Raw genomic sequence first — 20,575 nt, 5'->3', positions numbered from 1 at the left:
CTCAGTCACAGAATAAGAACGCTGCCAGAGAGGATTAGTTAGTTAAAAGTTATACACTTTATTTTCATATTGTTAAAAATCAATATTCCATACAGGACACAATGATCTTTTGTTCCACATTGGTAATGTGTTAAAGGGACACTGGACCCATTTATTTTTCTTTTGTGATTCAGATATAGCATAACATTTTAAGCAACTTTCTAATTTACTCCTATTATCAAATTTTCTTAATTTTCTTGGTATCTTTATTTGAAAAGAATGTAAGTTTAGATGCCGGCCCATTTTTGAACAACCTGGGTTGTCATTGCTGATTGGTGGATAAATTCATCCACCAATAAAAAAGTGCTGTCCAGAGGTCTAAACCAAAAAAAGCTTAGATGCCTTCTTTTTCAAATAAAGATAGCAAGAGAAAGAAGAAAAATTGATATTAGGAGTAAATTAGAAAGTTGCTTAAAATTGCCTGCTCTATCTGAATCAAAAATGTGGGTTCAATGTCCCTTTAAGCAGTATAAAGATGAAAACAATCCTGTATCTATGCAAGTTGAAATGAGGAACTAAAAGTAGCTTTAAGAAATAGACAAGATATGCTATTCTTAAAGGGATATAAAATAAATGCTTTTATTTGTAATAGCATTTTATTTCAGCACTATTATTAGCATATTATTATGTGTTTAACTACTGCAAGGGATTAAACATGTAGTTAAAGTCCCCTCAAGAGCACCAGTGCATTCCTGGGAGCTAGCTGAAGACATCTTGTGAGCCAATGACATGAGGCATATGTGCGTAGCTGCCAATCAGCAGCTAGTTTTTAGTGTGCTGCTACACCTTAACCTACCTAGGTATATTTTTCAACAATATATACTATGCCATGTGAATGAAGTCAATTTGATAACGGAAGTCAATTGAAAATCCTCTGCAAATTGCATACTGTATCCGAACTAAGTTCAGTTTTGACTTTTATGTCCTTTTAATATGCTATTTATTGCACTTAATATTTATGGAACAATAATAAGGAATAATATTACTGCAAAACCCTGTCATGCTATAAAGTAAAGATGTACTTTTTATTTTTTTAGAGGGATTTTTATGACGAGCTTAGCCTTAATACAGGCCACCTGGGTGTGGATGATTGTACACAAGTTCCTCCAGGTAAGTAGAAAATGGTTTTGTTTGGCAATGATTATTTGTATTGTAATAAAAATACAGTTTACTATATATTCAAAATTGTTTGAAAAGGATAAGTAATTGGGACAGTCTACTTGAAAAGCCCATGTGATCAAAATGATGATTTTCCCTAAGCACCTTTATCCCATGAACCTGCTCCCTCTCCTGATCTCTAGAAAAGATATTGTAAGAATTTACCAATCATTTAATGATTTTTTATGGGGAGGGAGAAAGACCCGTATCAGACTTAAAGAATTACAGATGACCCCAGAATTGCGAGGGTTCGGAGTCCAAGATATTCATTACTATAATTTAGCAGCACTCTCAAAGGTGGCTATTGGTTGACTATTAGATACAGAAAACTTTTATGAGAACTCAGTAGATGATCAACAGTTGGGTGGCATTTCTAAAGCATGGTTACTTCATCAAGTTTGGAAGGACATTCCCTAGATAGTTAAGAACAATATTATGTTTGAAGATATACTTAGGGCCTGGATCAAGCTACATAAAATAATGGGTTTTTCAAATGTTTACAATTTACCTACCTATTAGGGGAAATCTGGATTTCCCGCCAGGTATGAATAAAAATAATTTACAGGCATGGGAAAAGGTTAAAACAAAGACAATAGGGTACCTTATCGACCCTTGCGAAAAGAACGGTAATACCCTTTACAGATTTACAACTAAAATATAATTTGGCAGATGCTCAGTATTATGCCTATATACAACTTGTGCATTACATTAAAGAAGCCTTACTATTGTTCGCCAAACTAGCTGTGATGCATATTTTAGAGAATCCCAAATGAAAATCCTTCATAGATATTATGTTACCCCAAGATTGGTGTGTAAATGGCTTCAATGTAGAAATGAATGTATTAAATGCAGAAGGGAAAATCCTAGTTTAAAACATTATATATGGGAATGTCCAATGATTAAACAATTATGGGCGAAGATTAGTTACTGGCTAACAAAGTTGCTAAAACTAAATTTCTAAATTGAGTTCGGACATATGATTTACCTGTATGACAATCGTGTTAGGAAAGAAAAAATCCTGTTTTTTTATAATGTTATTAAAGACGAGAAAAAATATATTTTGAAGGTTTGACTTTCCCCTAGAGTACCAAATATAAGAGAGATTAAGTTAGCTCTAAGAGATCAATTATTAATTGAAGTATTTGATGTTTTATATGAAAAAGACTTAAGAATAGAGAAATGTATTAAAAAATGGGGCATATTTATTAAAACATTAGAAATTTCAATTAAAAAACAAGTGATTTACCCTTTATTGGGAGGTGTAAGTACTAATATTAATTGGAGAACTGAATTAACCCTATCCTGCCTATGTTGTTGGTGAGATAGCATAGTTAAACGAATGTGACAATTGGATAAATGATGCTTGGACATGAAACTGTATTAATTAGCTTGAAGTTTTCTCTTAGTTATGTTATATTTCATTTTTGCTTGTTTTTTTTTTTGTATATGTATAAAAACAAAATTTTATATATATATATATATATATATATATATAAATGTTTATTTAAAAAAAAAAGATATATGATCCCTTTATTACCCATTCCCCAGTTTTGCGTAACCAACACGGTTCTATTAATATACTATTTACCTCTGTGATTACCTTGTATCTAAACCTCTGCAGACTTCCCCCTTATTTCAGTTCTTTTGACAGACTTGCATTTTAGCCAATCATTGCTGATTCTTAAGTAACTCCACAGGAGTGAGCACACTATCTACATGGCACACATGAACTAGCAGTGTCTAACTGTAAAAAAACGTCAAAATGCCTTGAGATAAGAGGTTCAAGTGCTTAGAAATTAGGATATGATCTTACCTAGCTTTAGCTTTCAAACGAAGAATACCAAGAGAACAAAGCAAATTTAAAGATAAAAGTACATTGGAAAGTTGTTTAAAATTGAATTCCCTTTCTGAATGATGAAAGTTTAATTTTGACTAGACTGTCCCTTTAACGTAGAAGTTATGTAAATATGGTCCATATTTAGAAGATCTAATTATTTTTGAGTTATTCAATTTCTTGAGGTTTTAGTAAAAATGTTTTAAGAACACACATTTGGTCATTATTAATTAACGTATGTGCAAGTTCATCTCTCCTTGGTAGAATATGGATCAAATAAATAGTTTGTTTTACACTGATGGATCCTTTACAGAAACACTGTACTTAAAAAATATTCTGTCATCCCTGTGAAAGATCAGAATATCAAACTTTTGTATTGCCCAAATAAATATGAAGCTGTAAATGTAACCTAATGTGCCGGTATCAGTTCTTCATTTTACTAATGCTTATTGGCTTATAGGTACTTTATACCTATGGTCAATGAGTACTGATGCCCTGTAAAGTGTGCTCTTTTTGCAAACTTTGGTTGTGAGATCTAAAAGGTTTTCAATAAATGGAAATATTACACTTAAGACTTTTAATCTTATGGATGTTACTATTTCTCCAACATTGGTGTGTCCGGTCCACGGCGTCATCCATTACTTGTGGGAAATATTCTCCCCCACAGGGAAAGGCAAGGAGAGCACACAGCAAGAGCTGTCCATATAGCTCCCCCTCTGGCTCCGCCCCACAGTCATTCTCCTTGCCGCTCTGAACAAGTAGCATCTCCACGGGGATGGCGAGGAGTTTGTGGTGTTAGTTGTAGTTTTTTATTTCTTCTATCAAGAGTTTGTTATTTTAAAATAGTGCTGGCTTGTACTATTTACTCTACAACAGAAAAGTGATGAAGATTTCTATTTAAGAGGGCTATGATTTTAGCACAAGTAACTAAAATCCATTACTGTTACCACACAGGACTGTTGAAACTAGAGAACTTCAGTTGGGGGTAACAGTTTGCAGACTTATCTGCTTTAGGTATGACTAGTCTCCTTCTAACAACACAGGCTAATGCTAGATGACAGTCATTTTTCCCCTCAGGGAAAACGGTAAGCCATTTTTCTTTCACCTCAGCAAAAAAGATAACAGGCTTCCCCTTTTTGAATTTTATGCTGGTAGACACTGTTAGGTGCCAAATCGATTGGTTTTTATTGCAATATCATGGCATATGAAATGTTTTATGAGCTCATATACACTTGGGGACGTTTTTTATTGATCTGGCTTGTTTTAGACACCTAAATCTAGTCAGGAAGGCCCCTTCACTCTAGTGTACTGAGGGAGGAGGCCTCATTTTGGCACTTCAGCTGTGCAGTTGATTTTCAAGGCAGTGCATGCAGTCTCATGTGAGAGGGTCCTGTGGCTCAGAAAGTGACTCCAGAAGGCTTATTTCTGTGGATGGTTGACCCCTAAGGAAGGTAAAAGCTTCAGCAATGCTGTAGCAGGGATTGTGGTGTATAAAAACGGTTAAATCCAACAATTTGCTCCGGTTTGCTTGTTTTAAGAGCTAGAGTCTCCATATTTGCTGTGGAATACTTTATAAGCATTAAGACACTGGGGTCCAAATTTCATAAAAATCGGATATTGCCTTCATAGTTTTTTGAACATTCAGAAATAAAGTGTGTAATTTTATTATTTAAAGAGACATTAACGTTTTTGTTTAAAATCGTTTTTATTGCATTGTTTGCCTGCCTAAATCTGTTTAACATGTCTGTGCCTTCAGATAACCTATGTTCTGTGTGTGTAGAGACAAATGTGGTTCCCCCTTTCGAGTGTTTGTGTTAATTGTGCCATAGCGTCCAAACAAAATAAGGATAGCTCTGTTACATTTCATAATGTTGCCCAAGATGATTTATCTAATGAAGGTAGTGGGGATAGTTCTACATCCTCTCCTTCTGTGTCTACATCAGCTTTGCCCGCGCAGGCGACACCTAGCGCGCCAGTGCTTATTTCTATGCAACAATTGACAGCAGTAGTGGATAATTCTATAGCAAATCTTTTATCCAAACTGCCAGCATTTCAGAGAAAGCGTGATTGTTCAGTTTTAAATACAGATAAAAAGGATGAACAATCAGACACTGACGATGCCTTATCTATTTTACCCTCACATCAATCAGAATTGGCTGTGAGGGAAGGGCTGTCTGAGGGTGAAATTTCAGACTCAGGAAAAATTTCTCAACAGGCAGAACCTGATATAGTAGCATTTAAGTTTAAGCTAGAACATCTCCACGCTTTGCTTAAGGAGGTATTAGCTACTCTGGATGACTGTGATTCTATGGTAGTACCAGAGAAGTTGTGCAAATTGGACAAATTTTTAGAGGTCCCAGTGCACGACGATGCTTTTCCTATACCCAAGAGGGTAGCAAGCATAGTGGATAAGGAGTGGGAGAAGCCAGGTGTACCCTTTGCCCCACCTCCTATATTTAAGAAAATGTTTCCCATAATAGACCCTAGAAGGGACGCATGGCAGACGGTCCCGAAGGTTGAGGGAGCTGTTTCAACACTAGCGAAGCGCACAACTATTCCTATAGAGGATAGCTGCGCTTTCAAAGATCCTATGGATAAAAAATTGGAAGGATTGCTTAAAAAGATTTTTGTTCAGCAAGGGTTCATCCTTCAACCAGCTACGTGTGTTATTACTGTCACTTCAGCGGCGTCCTTTTGGTTCGAGGAACTAGAAAGGTTGCTCAGAAAGAGACTTCCTATGAAGAAGTCATGGACAGAATTTACGCATTAAAGTTAGCTAATTCCTTTATATTGGATGCCGCTTTTCAAATAACGAAATTGGCGGCGAAAAACTCAGGTTTTGCTATAGTAGCGCGGAGGGCGCTTTGGCTAAAATCCTGGTCGGCAGATGTGCCGTCCAAGACTAAGTTACTTAATATTCCTTTCAAGGGTAAGACCCTTTTTGGGCCGGAATTGAAGGAAATTATTTCAGACATCACTGGGGGTAAAGGGCCATGCCCTCCCACAGGATAGGCCTTTTAAGGCTAAGAACAAGTCTAATTTTCGTTCCTTTCGCAATTTCAGGAACGGACCAGCTAATAACTCCACTGCCGCTAGACAAGAAGGTAACGCGGCCCAGCCCAAACCCGCTTGGAAGCCCATGCAAGGCTGGAATAAGGGTAAACAGACCAAGAAACCTGCTGCTGCTACCAAAACAGCATGAAGGGGTAGCCCCCGATCCGGGACCGGATCTGGTAGGGGGCAGACTATCTCTCTTCGCTCAGGCTTGGGAAAGAGATGTTCCGGATCCCTGGGCACTAGAGATAGTCTCCAAGGGATACCTACTAGACTTCAAGGGACTTCCTCCAAAGGGAAGATTCCACCTGTCTCGCTTATCTTCAGACCAGATAAAGAAACAGGCATTCTTACATTGTGTAAGAGACCTATCAAAGATGGGAGTGATAAACCCAGTCCCCTCCGGGGAACAAGGTCTATGTTTTTACTCAAACCTGTTTGTGGTTCCCAAAAAAGAGGGAACTTTCAGGCCAATTCTGGATTTAAAGATATTAAACAAGTTCCTCAGAGTTCTATCCTTCAAAATGGAAACCATTCGGACAATCTTGCCAACAATCCAGCAGGGTCAATATTTGACTACCGTGGATCTAAAGGATGCATATCTGCATATCCCAATCCACAAAACTCATCATCAGTTCCTGAGGTTCGCTTTTCTGGACAAACATTACCAGTTTGTGGCTCTTCCATTCGGTTTAGCCACCGCTCCCAGAATTTTCACAAAGGTGCTAGGGTCCCTTCTAGCGGTCCTAAGGCCGAGGGGCATCGCTGTAGCACCTTATCTAGACGACATCCTAATCCAAGCGTCGTCTCTTTCCAAAGCAAGGGCCCACACGGACATTGTATTGGCTTTTCTCAGATCTCACGGGTGGAAGGTGAACATAGAAAAGAGTTCACTGTCACCGTCCACAAGGGTTCCTTTTCTGTGAAGAATAATAGATTCTGTGGAAATGAAGATCTTCCTGACAGAAGTCAAAAAGTTAAAGCTTCTAAACGCTTGTCGAGTTCTTCATTCTATTCCTCAACCCTCCATAGCTCAGTGCATGGAAGTAATAGGACTAATGGTCGCAGCAATGGACGTGGTTCCTTTTGCTCGAATTACAGCTGTGCATGCTCAATCAGTGGAATGGGGACTATACAGACTTGTGTCTCCAAATTCAAGTAGACCAGGTAACCAGGGACTCACTTCTCTGGTGGTTGACCCAGGATCACCTGTCTCAGGGAATGAGTTTCCGCAGACCGGAGTGGGTCATTGTCACGACCGACGCCAGCCTCTTGGGTTGGGGCGCGGTCTGGGACTCTCTGAAAGCTCAGGGTCTATGGTCTCGAGAAGAGTCTCTTCTCCCGATAAACATTTTGGAACTAAGAGCAATATTCAATGCGCTCCTGGCTTGGCCTCAACTAGCGGAAGCCAGGTTCATAAGGTTTCAGTCGGACAACATAACGACTGTTGCGTACATCAATCATCAGGGGGGAACAAAGAGTTCCTTGGCGATGAGCGAGGTGTCCAAGATCATCAAATGGGCGGAGGATCACTCCTGCCATCTATCTGCAATTCACATCCCAGGAGTAGACAACTGGGAGGCGGACTATTTGAGTCGTCAGACTTTCCATCCGGGGGAGTGGGAACTCCGCCCGGAGGTCTTTGCCCAGTTAACCCAATTATGGGGCATTCCAGACATGGATCTGATGGCGTCCCGTCAGAACTTCAAGATTCCTTGTTACGGGTCCAGATCCAGGGATCCCAAGGCGACTCTAGTGGATGCATTAGTGGCGCCTTGGTCGTTCAACCTAGCGTATGTGTTTCCACCATTTCCTCTCCTTCCCAGGCTCATAGCCAGGATCAAACAGGAGAAGGCCTCGGTGATTCTGATAGCTCCTGCGTGGCCACGCAGGACTTGGTATGCAGACCTGGTGAATATGTCATCGGTTCCACCATGGAAGCTACCTTTGAGACAGGATCTTCTAGTACAAGGTCCATTCGAACATCCAAATCTAGTTTCTCTGCAGCTGACTGCTTGGAAATTGAACGCTTGATTTTATCCAAGCGTGGGTTTTCAAATTCTGTGATAGATACTCTGGTCCAAGCCAGAAAACCTGTGACTAGAAAGATTTACCATAAAATATGGAAAAAATATATCTGTTGGTGTGAATCCAAGGGATTCTCCTGGAGTAAGATTAAAATTCCAAAGATTCTCTCCTTTCTCCAAGAAGGTTTGGATTAAGGGTTGTCAGCAAGTTCTCTAAAGGGACAGATTTCTGCTTTATCTGTCTTGTTACACAAACGACTGGCAGCTGCCAGATGTACAAGCTTTTGTTCAGGCTTTGGTCAGAATCAAACCTGTTTACAGACCCATGACTCCTCCTTGGAGTCTAAATTTAGTTCTTTCAGTTCTTCAAGGGGTTCCGTTTGAACCTTTACATTCCATAGATATTAAGTTACTATCTTGGAAAGTTCTGTTTTTGGTTGCTATTTCTTCTGCTAGAAGAGTTTCTGAATTATCTGCTTTGCAGTGTAATCCACCCTATCTGGTTTTCCATTCAGATAAGGTTGTTTTGCGTACTAAGCCTGGTTTTCTTCCAAAAGTTGTTTCCAACAAGAATATTAACCAGGAAATAGTTGTTCCTTCTCTGTGTCCGAATCCAGTTTCAAAGAAGGAACGTTTGTTACACAATTTAGATGTAGTTCGTGCTTTAAAGTTCTATTTAGAAGCAACAAAAGATTTTAGACAAACCTCATCTTTGTTTGTCGTTTACTCTGGTAAGAGGAGAGGTCAAAAAACTACTGCTACCTCTCTTTCTTTCTGGCTGAAAAGCATTATCCGATTGGCTTATGAGACTGCCGGACGGCAGCCTCCTGAACGAATCACAGCTCACTCTACTAGGGCTGTGGCTTCCACATGGGCCTACAAGAACGAGGCTTCTGTTGATCAGATATGTAAGGCAGCGACTTGGTCTTCTCTGCACACTTTTGCCAAATTCTACAAATTTGATACTTATGCTTCTTCGGAGGCTATTTTTGGGAGAAAGGTTTTGCAAGCCGTGGTGCCTTCCATTTAGGTAACCTGATTTGCTCCCTCCCTTCATCCGTGTCCTAAAGCTTTGGTATTGGTTCCCACAAGTAATGGATGACGCCGTGGACCGGACACACCAATGTTGGAGAAAACAGAATTTATGCTTACCTGATAAATTACTTTCTCCAACGGTGTGTCCGGTCCACGGCCCGCCCTGGTTTTCCTAATCAGGTTAAAAACATTTTTCTTTATACACTACAGTCACCACGGCACCCTATAGTTTCTCCTTTTTCTCCTAACCGTCGGTCGAATGACTGGGGGGCGGAGTCAGAGGGGGAGCTATATGGACAGCTCTTGCTGTGTGCTTTCCTTGCCTTTCCCTGTGGGGGAGAATATTTCCCACAAGTAATGGATGACGCCGTGGACCGGACACACCGTTGGAGAAAGTAATTTATCAGGTAAGCATAAATTCTGTTTTTTTGTTATTGAGATGAAGAGACATTCAGTATAATGTATTAATTAAATGGGAGTTTTATTCAGTCTAGACTTGATAGCCTGTGTACAACATTGTATTTAGAAATACAGTTTTTAATTTTTACAGTTTATTTTATTATCACCAAAAAGTGTTCGATGTTTTGCTACCCTCTAACACAGCAGGAATCAGCGATTTGTTTCACCATTTATTTTAGAAAACTGCCAAACTATTAAAAGTGAGAAAACAAATTGCATGCCATCTTTTGGTTGGCATTTTTTTCAAATTGGAGGGTTTTAGTAGTGCCAGGTGCCCCCCTTAGTTGCTGCTTTCCAGAGAGCCTCATTATTTTCAAGTGGTATAGCTGACAGGGAACTAATTGCTCTGCCAGTTGCACACGCATCCTGAAAGGAATGTTTGCAGCACGATGCAGCCAAGAGAATGTTGGCTGCCCACGCAGCCAAAAGAATTCGCTGCATCCAGGTGGATTCCGAAAATGGCAGGGTGGTGAAAGATGTAGGCAAATGGAGCATTGGAAAAAAAAACTAATCGCCCGCAATACGTGTTAAAAAACAAAACAAAAAAACTCTGCCAGCAATAAGTATTAAACAAAAAAAACCTAACCGCCCGCAATAAGTAATTAAAATAAATAAATAAACGCAAGCACAAAGTTTTAAGAAAAACAATATACCAAATAAAATTATTAACCCCTAAATACGCAAAACCCAACATTGCAAACTGCCTAATACATCTATTAACCCCTAATCCGCAACCTCCCACAACGCATTAAACCTAATTGACCTATTAACTCCTAAACCGCCAAACCCCCACAACGCAAACTTTTTTTTAATGACTAAGACCCCTAACCTAACACCCCGTAAATTAACCCCTTAATTACATAAAAAATACATTACAATTAAAATAAAAAATCCTTACAGTACTTAAAGAATAAAGAAAAATAAGTTTAAACTAATCTAAAATGGCAGAAAATAAAAGTCTAACATTACAGAAAATAAAAAAGCTAACATTACAGAAAATAATAAACCACATTATTCAAATTAAGAAAATTAAACCTAATCCCTATTAAAATAAAAAAGCCCCCCCCCCCAAATAAAAACACCCCTTAATCTAAGAATAAACTACCAATAGCACTTAAAAGGGCCTTTTGTAGGGCATTGCCCTAAGTTAAACAGCTCTTTTTCCTAAAAATATACTAAGCCCCCTCTAGCATTAAAACCGGCCACCCACCAAACCCCCCCCCAAAAAAAAAAAAACACCTAACACTAATAAACCTAATTTGTATGGGCATTGTCCTTAAAAGGGCATTCAGCTCTTTTTTACTGCCCTTAAAAGGTCATTCAGCTCTTTTTTAAATTGCCGAAAAAAAACCTAATTTAAAAAAAAAACTAACTAACACTAATGCCCCAAATAGGTACTCACGGTTCCTAAAGTCCGGCAGAGAACGTCTTCCAGGCGGGTCCATCATCTTCATCCACAGCGAAGACGGATGTTTCGAGATGCGGAGCAGTGTTTCCAGATGTAATGATCCTCGGTGGCAGCGATGGTCCTCGGTGGGGGTCCCCGGCGGCGGTCCTCAGCGGCAGCGCTCCTCGTCGGCGTGGAGGTTCCTCTTCATGTGGTTGTCTGCCGCACACTGAAGATTAAATGCAAGGTACCCCATATTTATTGGGGTTCCTTGCATTCCTATTGGCTGACATTTTCACATCAGCTAATAGGATGAGCGCAAGTGAAATATTATTGGCTAGTGAACAGCCAATAGGATTAGATCAAGCTGGGGGGGAGGTTATTTTTTAAATTAGTTTTTTTTTGGCAATTTGAAAAAGAGCTGAATGCCCTTTTAAGAGCAATGCCCATACAAATGCCCCTTTAGGGGCAATGGGTAGTTTAGGTTTATTAGTGTTAGTTTTTATTTTTTATTTTGGGGGGTTTGGTGGGTGGCCGGTTTTAATGTAAGAGGGGGGCTTAGTATATTTTTAGGAAAAATAGATGTTTAACTTAGGACAATGCACTACAAAAGGCCTTTTTAAGGACTATTGGTAGTTTAGAGTTTAGATTAGAATAGGATTTTATTTTGGGGTGGCTTTTTTTTTTAAAAAAAAGGGGTATTAGATTAGGAATATTTATTTTTTATTTTGGATAATGCAGTTTTTTTATTTTTTGTAAACAGATTTTTTTTATTTTTCTGTAATTTTAGTATTTTTTAAAATTTTCTGTAATTTTAGTTATTTGTTAAAATAATTTAGATTTCTCTTGTAAGGTGTATCCAGTCCACGGATCATCCATTACTTGTGGGATTTTCTCCTTCCCAACAGGAAGCTGCAAGAGGATCACCCACAGCAGAGCTGTCTATATAGCTCCTCCTCTAACTCCCACTACCAGTCATTCTCTTGCAGCTCTCGACAAGAAAGGAAGTAGCTAGAGATGTGGTGTTTTTATTTAGTTTATCTTCAATCAAAAGTTTGTTATTTTCAAATGGTACCGGAGTTGTACTATTTTAGCCTCAGGCAGAAAGTAGAAGAAAGGTTTTGCAGGCAGTGGTGCCTTCCGTTTAAGCACCTGCCTTGTCCCTCCCTTCATCCGTGTCCTATAGCTTTGGTATTGGTATCCCACAAGTAATGGATGATCCGTGGACTGGATACACCTTACAAGAGAAAACTAAATTTATGCTTACCTGATAAATTTATTTCTCTTGTGGTGTATCCAGTCCACGGCCCGCCCTGTCATTTTAAGGCAGGTGTGTTTTATTTTTAAACTACAGTCACCACTGCACCCTATGGTTTCTCCTTTCTCTTGCTTGTCTTTGGTTGAATGACTGTTAGTGGCAGTTAGAGGAGGAGCTATATAGACAGCTCTGCTGTGGGTGATCGTCTTGCAGCTTCCTGTTGGGAAGGAGAATATCCCACAAGTAATGGATGATCCGTGGACTGGATACACCACAAGAGAAATAAATTTATCAGGTAAGCATAAATTTTGTTTTTTAATTATTTTAAATTTTTAATTTAATTAAATAGACTGCCCTCTGGGCAGGCTTATCAGCTAGTTAAATATAAAACAAATGCCAATAAATGGCAGTTACAGGGGTGCCACGTAAGAATAACACATTAAATGTCACAATGTTATAAATATTACGACAAAGTTCATATATCAGTCCAACTGAATAGAAATCTACAGTTCACACATCAAAGGAATCTCAGGCAGCTCTTCTTGGGATGTCAGGCCTTTTACCAACGGTATCCCAAAAAATGAATATAAGGGCTGAATGGATGCACGTTATGATAGCTCCGTCTAGATTCTATAATTAAAAACATATTTGCCTGTTTTGTTTCATTCAAGTTGGGTAGCTAACTTGTCAAATGATTCGTGGAACTGGATTATATACCCCAGAGTGTGTGAGACAATAGCTGGAAAAACGAATCTGCATTAACTTGCGGATCTATGCTGTTACGTTTACCCTTAGTCTCGCTGAGAGATGGACCGCTTAGTAGCCTGGATTCCTATTGCTGAAGAGGGGAGAAGCTGCTTTCCATAGTATTCTATATGAGTCTCGCAAATGTAGAATAATCCCCCTTAGCTGTAGTACAGCTAGGATACCCTTCTGCCCACAAAAACGAGTCAACGCTACGATTGAGGGTCAACCAAGAACTCAGGACTGGGATGCCCAGCCTGCTTTTTATTGAGGTTACATGCACACAGGGCACTCCCAGGGGGGGAAGCATAAAATCCCCCATCACACATTTAGATAGAGAGACAACGCCCTTTGACAGGCCACAAAGAATTACATTACTTCAGCAGATAACAAGTTACACACAAGAAAACAATGCAGTCCATCTTATCAATTAGCAGTCTGACTCCGGAGGTGATTAGACAATGGGAATGTTTATCACTAAACTTAATTAGAGCTGATGCCAGCAAACTTGTATTTAGAAAATAGTTTCTAAAAGCTGAACAAAGTTAACTCTTTATGAAATGATACTTGTTACGGATTCTTGAATCTATTAAGCAATAAGCTTTTGGACTTTGAGCGTGAGGTGATCTTAGCCCTTGATAGCCCTGAGTTGGCAACTTGGAGAACTGGGACACAGAAGCGAGAGCTAGCTCAAGTTTTGCCCGGGAAGCCTGCGGAAGCTGAGATTGATAGACCCCTACCCACCCGAGTAACTGAGTTCACAAATATTGGGCCTGCTGAATACCCAGAGAGTATCCTGTCTTTGGATGACCCTACTACAAGACTTGATGAGGGGGTGGCGCTGCCGCATAGCTGGCATCAACAGGGCAGCCTGCTGCCGAAAGTACCTACCTGGTTTGGGCGGCCTCATTTGCCGGATGCTACCTGGGGGCTTTGGGGAGCCCTGATCGAGAGGGAGATAACTACCTTTGGAGCGTCTGTGGGTAGAACCGGGAGAGGTGACCCTGCTGCTACGTCTGACCCGTTCACTCGGGAACCATCTGACACATTCTGGCCCTCTGCAGCTGATACGGAGCAATACTTGATGTCTGTTTTAGACACATATCTTTTTCCACACAGTGTTATACGCCTTTGCTCTCTTTGCCCACATGGACACACATGGATGACCTTTGAGAACGGGAGTCGCCGATTCCTGCATAGGAAAATTTTACAGATGAAATGGTCCTCTACATGCGATTCAATTGACTGTGAGAGATCCGGAGTCGGGTAATACATTCTTCTGCAGGGTTTACACAGCTGCAACCAACTGCTTTGGAGAGACAATATAAACTTGGCATTGGCTAAAGACATGTTTGCACTTATACAATTTTAGAAGCCTCTCAATGTGACTGTTTTATGTTTTAGGATATATGGCGGCTTTTCAGCCTGATCTACTAGCCTAAATAATGCTACAGTAATTTCTCTTAGAAAAATTATATATATATACTCATTTATTTTGCAGGTACTGGTAGCATGATTTAACACATGTGTATATTGTATTGTTCATTGTTAGATGGGGGAATGTCGCCATCAGGTATCCAATATTTTCTCTTAATCTACTTGTCGCTGTGAGATAGCATTTACCTACGTATAATTACATGAACAGCTACTGCCTTACATCTGGCTTAGTTTATCAGAACTGACTAATGGTGAAGATCATTTGCTTGCAATGCTGCAATTGCTTTTACTAGTTCTAATCTAATGTGTCTTCCACTCAGTTTACAATTTATGTATTAATACCATGATGGCCACTGTTTCTTCTTAAGAGTATGCATTAACGAATATAACAATTGGTATTTGTTTCGCCTGTTTTGGAAAGACTGTTTGACTTGACTTTGCAACTGTAGCTATATAGGATTAGTGAAGCATGGGGTTCTTTGCTGCCAAGAGTACCCTAAATATTTTGCATACCAACATGATACTGGAATAGGTGTACATATATGCATACAGAAGAGAGAAGCGCTCTAACAGGAACGAACAACAGCTCATCAGCTAGTTCTCTGGCGATTTACCACCTAGAGCAGCCTCTTTTAGACCAGTGTGCCTTTCACATTGGAAAACTATCCTGAAGCATATCAGTCTGATCCCGCCAGTTAAGGTCAGTCCAGCCCCGAAATACCAGGCAATTCTCCTTTGAACAAGGAACATGACAACCCCAGACGATCATTTCGGCCTATTGGGCCTCATCGGTGAGGTGCAGCCACATTCCTCTAAGCAAGCACTGGCCAAGGAGTCCATATCTGGTTGCCCCTAACACCCATAGGGAGACTTCCCCAGGGTCATAATTAATTTGCATACAGAAGAGAGAAGCGCTCTAACAGGAACAAACAACAGCTCATCAGCTAGTTCTCTGGCGATTTACCACCTGGAGCAGCCTCTTTTAGACCAGTGTGCCTTTCACATTGGAAAACTATCCTGAAGCATATCAGTCTGATCCCGCCAGTTAAGGTCAGTCCAGCCCCGAAATACCAGGCAATTCTCCTTTGAACAAGGAACATGACAACCCCAGACGATCGTTTCGGCCTATTGGGCCTCATCGGTGAGGTGCAGCCACATTCCTCTAAGCAAGCACTGGCCAAGGAGTCCATATCTGGTTGCCCCTAACACCCATAGGGAGACTTCCCCAGGGTCATAATTAATTTGCATACAGAAGAGAGAAGCGCTCTAACAGGAACGAACAACAGCTCATCAGCTAGTTCTCTGGCGATTTACATATATGTTTATATTGTTTCTGACAGGACTTTTATATACACGCAACGTTCCCTCATAGAGTTTATAATACTACTGCGCTGTCAGCGGCCGAGATGGCGCAGTCTAGAACTTATTTAGAACTTAAGCAAGGAATCTCTATGATGTGAACATTTATTCCTACTCTAGTCTATGTATATACCCAACCCACTAGGGTACTTCCTGTAGTCTTTCTATGAGCTATTTCTCACACTGTATATTACCTTGATGAGCTGCTCCTATTAACACCATTAGACCTTTAAGCCATACTATGTTTAGTTATATGCCATAGGTTGATATGCAACTACATACAACTCAATGTGGAGTTATGCTCACTTCCAAATATACTAGCCCAAAACCAGTACCCTTTAGTTATATAGTAAACTGCAATCATAACATAAGACTAGATTTACAAGTTAGTCAAGTGCGTGTGTATAGAGGGATCACTACAATGGCATCATCCCCTCTACTTAAGATATCTGAAATAAATTAAACAGTCTTATATTATATTTAGGAATGTATATCACTGTTTCCTGGTTGCTGTGCACATTGACAAAAGTAGTTTATTCTTTTCTGTGTGTGAACATATTGATCCCTGCGTGTTCTCATCTATAACAGTTTACAAAAGGGTCTCAGAAACGTCCAGAACTTTGCTCCTCTATTTACAGGTATAGATGTGATTCTTATCTTGTTAGGAATGTTCAAACGGCAAAACATTTCACTTCCAATACCAGCTATTTCTATATGCTCAGTGCTGTGTGGCATTATAGATTACACTATATATAATTAATGTTTAGGGTGCTTTGGTTGATTGTAGGTTGATGGTTTATCAGAGATTCTTTTTATATATATTTAACAGTTCTGTGACGACATGTATAGCATAACTAGTAAAAGGACCTTAAAGGGACAGTATACACTCATTTTCATATAACTGCATGTAATAGACACTACTATAAAGAATAATATGCACAGATACTGATATAAAAATCCAGTATAAAATGGTTTAAAAACTTACTTAGAAGCTGTCAGTTTGGCTCTGTTGAAAAGGTAGCTGGAAATCCCACTGCAAGTGACAAATAAGACACCCCCCCCCCCTCCCCCTTCTTTTGCATATGAAAAGACCCTTTACACAAACAGGAGCAAGCTGGAGTAGGTAGTCGAGCGTATTCACATAAAACTTTGGGGCTTGGTTAGGAGTCTGAAAATCAGAGCAATGTTATTTAAAAATAAGCAAAACTATACATTAATTAAAAAAAAAAAACTTTATGGGCTATATAAATAGATTATCTACAAAACATTTATGCAAAGAAAAAATGAGTGTATAATGTCCCTTTAAGTACAGATCTCTACTGTAGTATGCCACCTGTTATGTACCATGATTATTTTACCCCTTATAATGCGAGTGTAATGTATCTAGATTTTTGCTTTATATACCTATAGCTTGTGGATATAGTAGTTTTAATTAGTTGTATTGTTTTTGTATATGTTCCTCCTCAGTGCTAAGATACAAAATACGTTAAAGTAACATATGGCTGAGACCCAAAACTTTGATTATACAGTTTATACCACAAGTCTACAATGTCTCTTGGGTACTAAAAAGCTCAGATTTTAGCTGGCTATATCCATAAAGCGAGACATAAATACCAGGATATTTACCTCTGTCTCTATAGGTTCATGGCTGTTAGAGCTGGGCTCCGCCCTCCCCCCCAATTTTCGTTCACTGAGTGAACTAAAGAACTTAGATTCTATCGAACTTTTCCCCAACGTTTACTATATCTTCATTGCAAACTAATGACCTTAGATTTATCCACCCTGAATTACCATCTGTGACATATATGACCTTGACAGTACTGGTTCTAAGCTTGTTTTATCTTCCTTATTATTGGACCAGAAGTGACCATCTATTGGCTGGAGAAAGGACATGTCGTAGATGTAATGATTCAATCCCTAAATTTCATATATAGGTGTTTTATTATAGGCGACGTTGATAGTCCCCTCCCTATTAATGTGAGGTTATAAGCGTGCACTTATTGATACAAGGGGTCAAAAGGGGCCCAATATGTTATTGTTAAAAACCTGAGGTTAGTTATATACTTCTATTAACCATACAGCTAGCTTAACAACACTGGAATTGTTTTTGATGATTTGGCCTCTGTATTACTAGCTATGAAACTGTATAATTTTTCTTGTGTCTTATAATAGCAGTGTATTGTTAGGCATGTGAACTGCTCCGTATATTATGATAAGTTGCCCTTACTGGTTACGGGCTTATGCAAGTGATTATTCTGTATCGTAATCTTTTTTAACCTCAATAAAAAATAAATAAAAAAAAAGAATATAAGAAGGCGTCTCATAGTGTAACCTATTTATAGGTCATACATTTAGAAGAGCACAATACAGTTTTAATTAAGCAGACCGGATCATCTGAGTCGTCCGGTATGACTTGCCTCACGTCAACTGGAACACTCCGAGCTGTCTCTGTTAGATTGGAATGCTGTATAGACAGGCCACAATGTGTTTGAGTAGCCATAGCTCTATTTGTATAAAATTATAGCGAAGTGACACATAGTAGCTCAATGTATAAAAGAAATGTATTAAAATGAGCTTTGACACTTTGTCATTTTAACCCCTTAAGGACCAAGGACGTTTAGGATACTTCCTACAAAAAATATCAGTTAGTGACCAAGTACGTACCCTGTACGTCCTCAGGGGTTTCAAGCGGTGGAAGCATTTGTGATCGCTTCCAACCGCTTTCAAGGTTTTGCAGTGATGCCTCGTTATTGAGGCATCACAGTAAAACCTTTTTTTTTTACACCAATGCTGAGAGAGCCACTTTGTGGCCCTCTCTGCATTGGGCATTGACGGTGTCGATCGTTGGTGGGTGGGAGCAGCTGGGAGGCGGCCCATCGATGTAATTGACTCCTGATCCGGTTGTAGACAGACGCGGCACTGTTGGCGGAAGCGGCCGGGGGTAACGGGCGGGAGTGCCTGCATATGCGTGCACCTGCGCCAAAACTTGTATTATCAATTAGTAAAAGTTGATCTGACACCAATTTTGGGGATATCATTGATGTTTTTCAAGAGATCTGGTAGGGGGAGGGAGGTAAGATATTGAGGGGGGGCAGCTACACTACAGAAAATATATTATTTTTTTTTAAAAAAATACACATCTTTTTGGGGCAAACTGGGTACTGGCAGACAGAGAGGTAGAGAGGGGAGGGTTAGAGAGCTGTATGGGGGGATATCAGGGAGGTTGGGGGCTAAGAGGGGATCCAACACGGCAGAATCAATTGGGGGGGGGGGGGAATTAAAAAAAAAAATTAAAAATGCTTTTTTTTTTTTTAGAACTGGCAGACTTTCTGCCAGTACTTAAGATGGCGGTGACAATTGTGAGGTGGGGGAAAGAAGAGAGCTGTTTGAGGGGGGTCAGGGAGGGTTCAGGAGGTGGGATGTGTCAGGTGGGAGGATGATCTCTACACTAAAGCTAAAATTAACCCTACAAGCTACCTAAATTAACCCCTTCATTGCTGGGCATAAAACAAGTGTGGTGGGCACGGCATGTAGCAGCCTTACCAAAAAGCAATGCCAAAGCCATATATGTCTTCTATTTCTGAACAAAGGGGATCTCAGAGAAGCATTTACAACCATTTGTGCCATAATTGCACAAGCTGTTTGTAAATAATTTCAGCGAGAAACCTAAAGTTTGTGAAAAAGTTTGTGAAAAAGTGAACAATTTTTTTTTTATTTGAGCGCATTTGGCGGTAAAATGGTGACATAAAATATACCAAAATGGGCCTACATCAATACTTTGGGTTGTCTACTAAAAAACAATATATACATGTCAAGGGATATTCAGGGATACCTGACAGATATCAGTGTTACAACGTAACTATCGCTAATTTTGAAAAAAAAAAGTGGTTTGGAAATAACAAAGTGCTACTTGTACTTATTGCCCTATAACTTGCAAAAAAAGCAAAGAACATGTAATCATTGGGTATTTCTAAACTCAGGACAAAATATAGAAACTATTTAGCATGGTTGTTTTTTGGTGGTTGTAGATGTGTAACAGATTTTGGGGGTCAAAGTTAGAAAGTGTTTTTTTTTCCATTTTTTCATCATATTTTAAAATTTTCTTTATAGTAAATTATAAGATATGATGAAAATAATGGTAATTCCATGTAATTGCGAAAAAAAAACTATATATAATATGTGTGGGTACAGTAAATGAGTAAGAGGAAAATTACAGATAAACACAAACACCGCAAAAATGTAAAAATAGCCCTGGTCCCAAACGGTCAGAAAATGGAAAAGTGCTGCGGTCCTTAAGGGGTTAATACATTTCTTGTACACATTGAGCTACTATGTGTTACTTTGCTATATACTAATAGAGCTGTGGCTTCTAAAACACATTATGGCCTATCTATACAGCATTCCAATCTAACAGAGACGGCTGGGACTGTTCCAGTTGACAGGAGGCAAGTCATACCGGACGACTTAGCACTGTATCGTGCTCTTCTATATGTGTGTTGTTTTTTTGTTATTCCCCACATATGTTTGACCTATAAATTAGTTACACTATGAGGCATCTATTCTATTTATTTTTTAGTGTTTCTTATAACATTCTGTGGGATTGTCTATGCAAGGTTACAGTAGGTCACTTGCCCAAACCGCATTTTCAGTGAGGTTTATAGCAACATCAAATGAACTTCATATATGTGGCTTTTTTAATTTATTAAACATTTTCCATGCCATTACTAAACGGATATGTTACCTAGATGCTAAATCACTTGAAAGGGATGCAGCATATCAGTGAA

General features: G+C 39.4%; 1 protein-coding gene across 1 annotated transcript in view; it reads left to right on the top strand.

Annotated features, from left to right (window-relative positions):
- TBC1D19 (TBC1 domain family member 19) overlaps positions 1-20,575 on the top strand; it is an 885,000-nt gene that overhangs the window by 270,038 nt on the left and 594,387 nt on the right. Inside the window, exon 9 of the mRNA XM_053704075.1 lies at positions 1,077-1,149. Coding sequence (XP_053560050.1) covers positions 1,077-1,149 — 73 coding nt within the window. The remainder of the gene's footprint in view (positions 1-1,076; positions 1,150-20,575) is intronic.

The sequence above is a fragment of the Bombina bombina genome, chromosome 2, assembly GCF_027579735.1.
Source record: "Bombina bombina isolate aBomBom1 chromosome 2, aBomBom1.pri, whole genome shotgun sequence".
In the NCBI taxonomy this organism is placed as follows: domain Eukaryota; kingdom Metazoa; phylum Chordata; class Amphibia; order Anura; family Bombinatoridae; genus Bombina; species Bombina bombina.
Note: the sequence above shows the minus strand (reverse complement) of the source record. Positions and strands in the feature narration are given on the sequence as shown.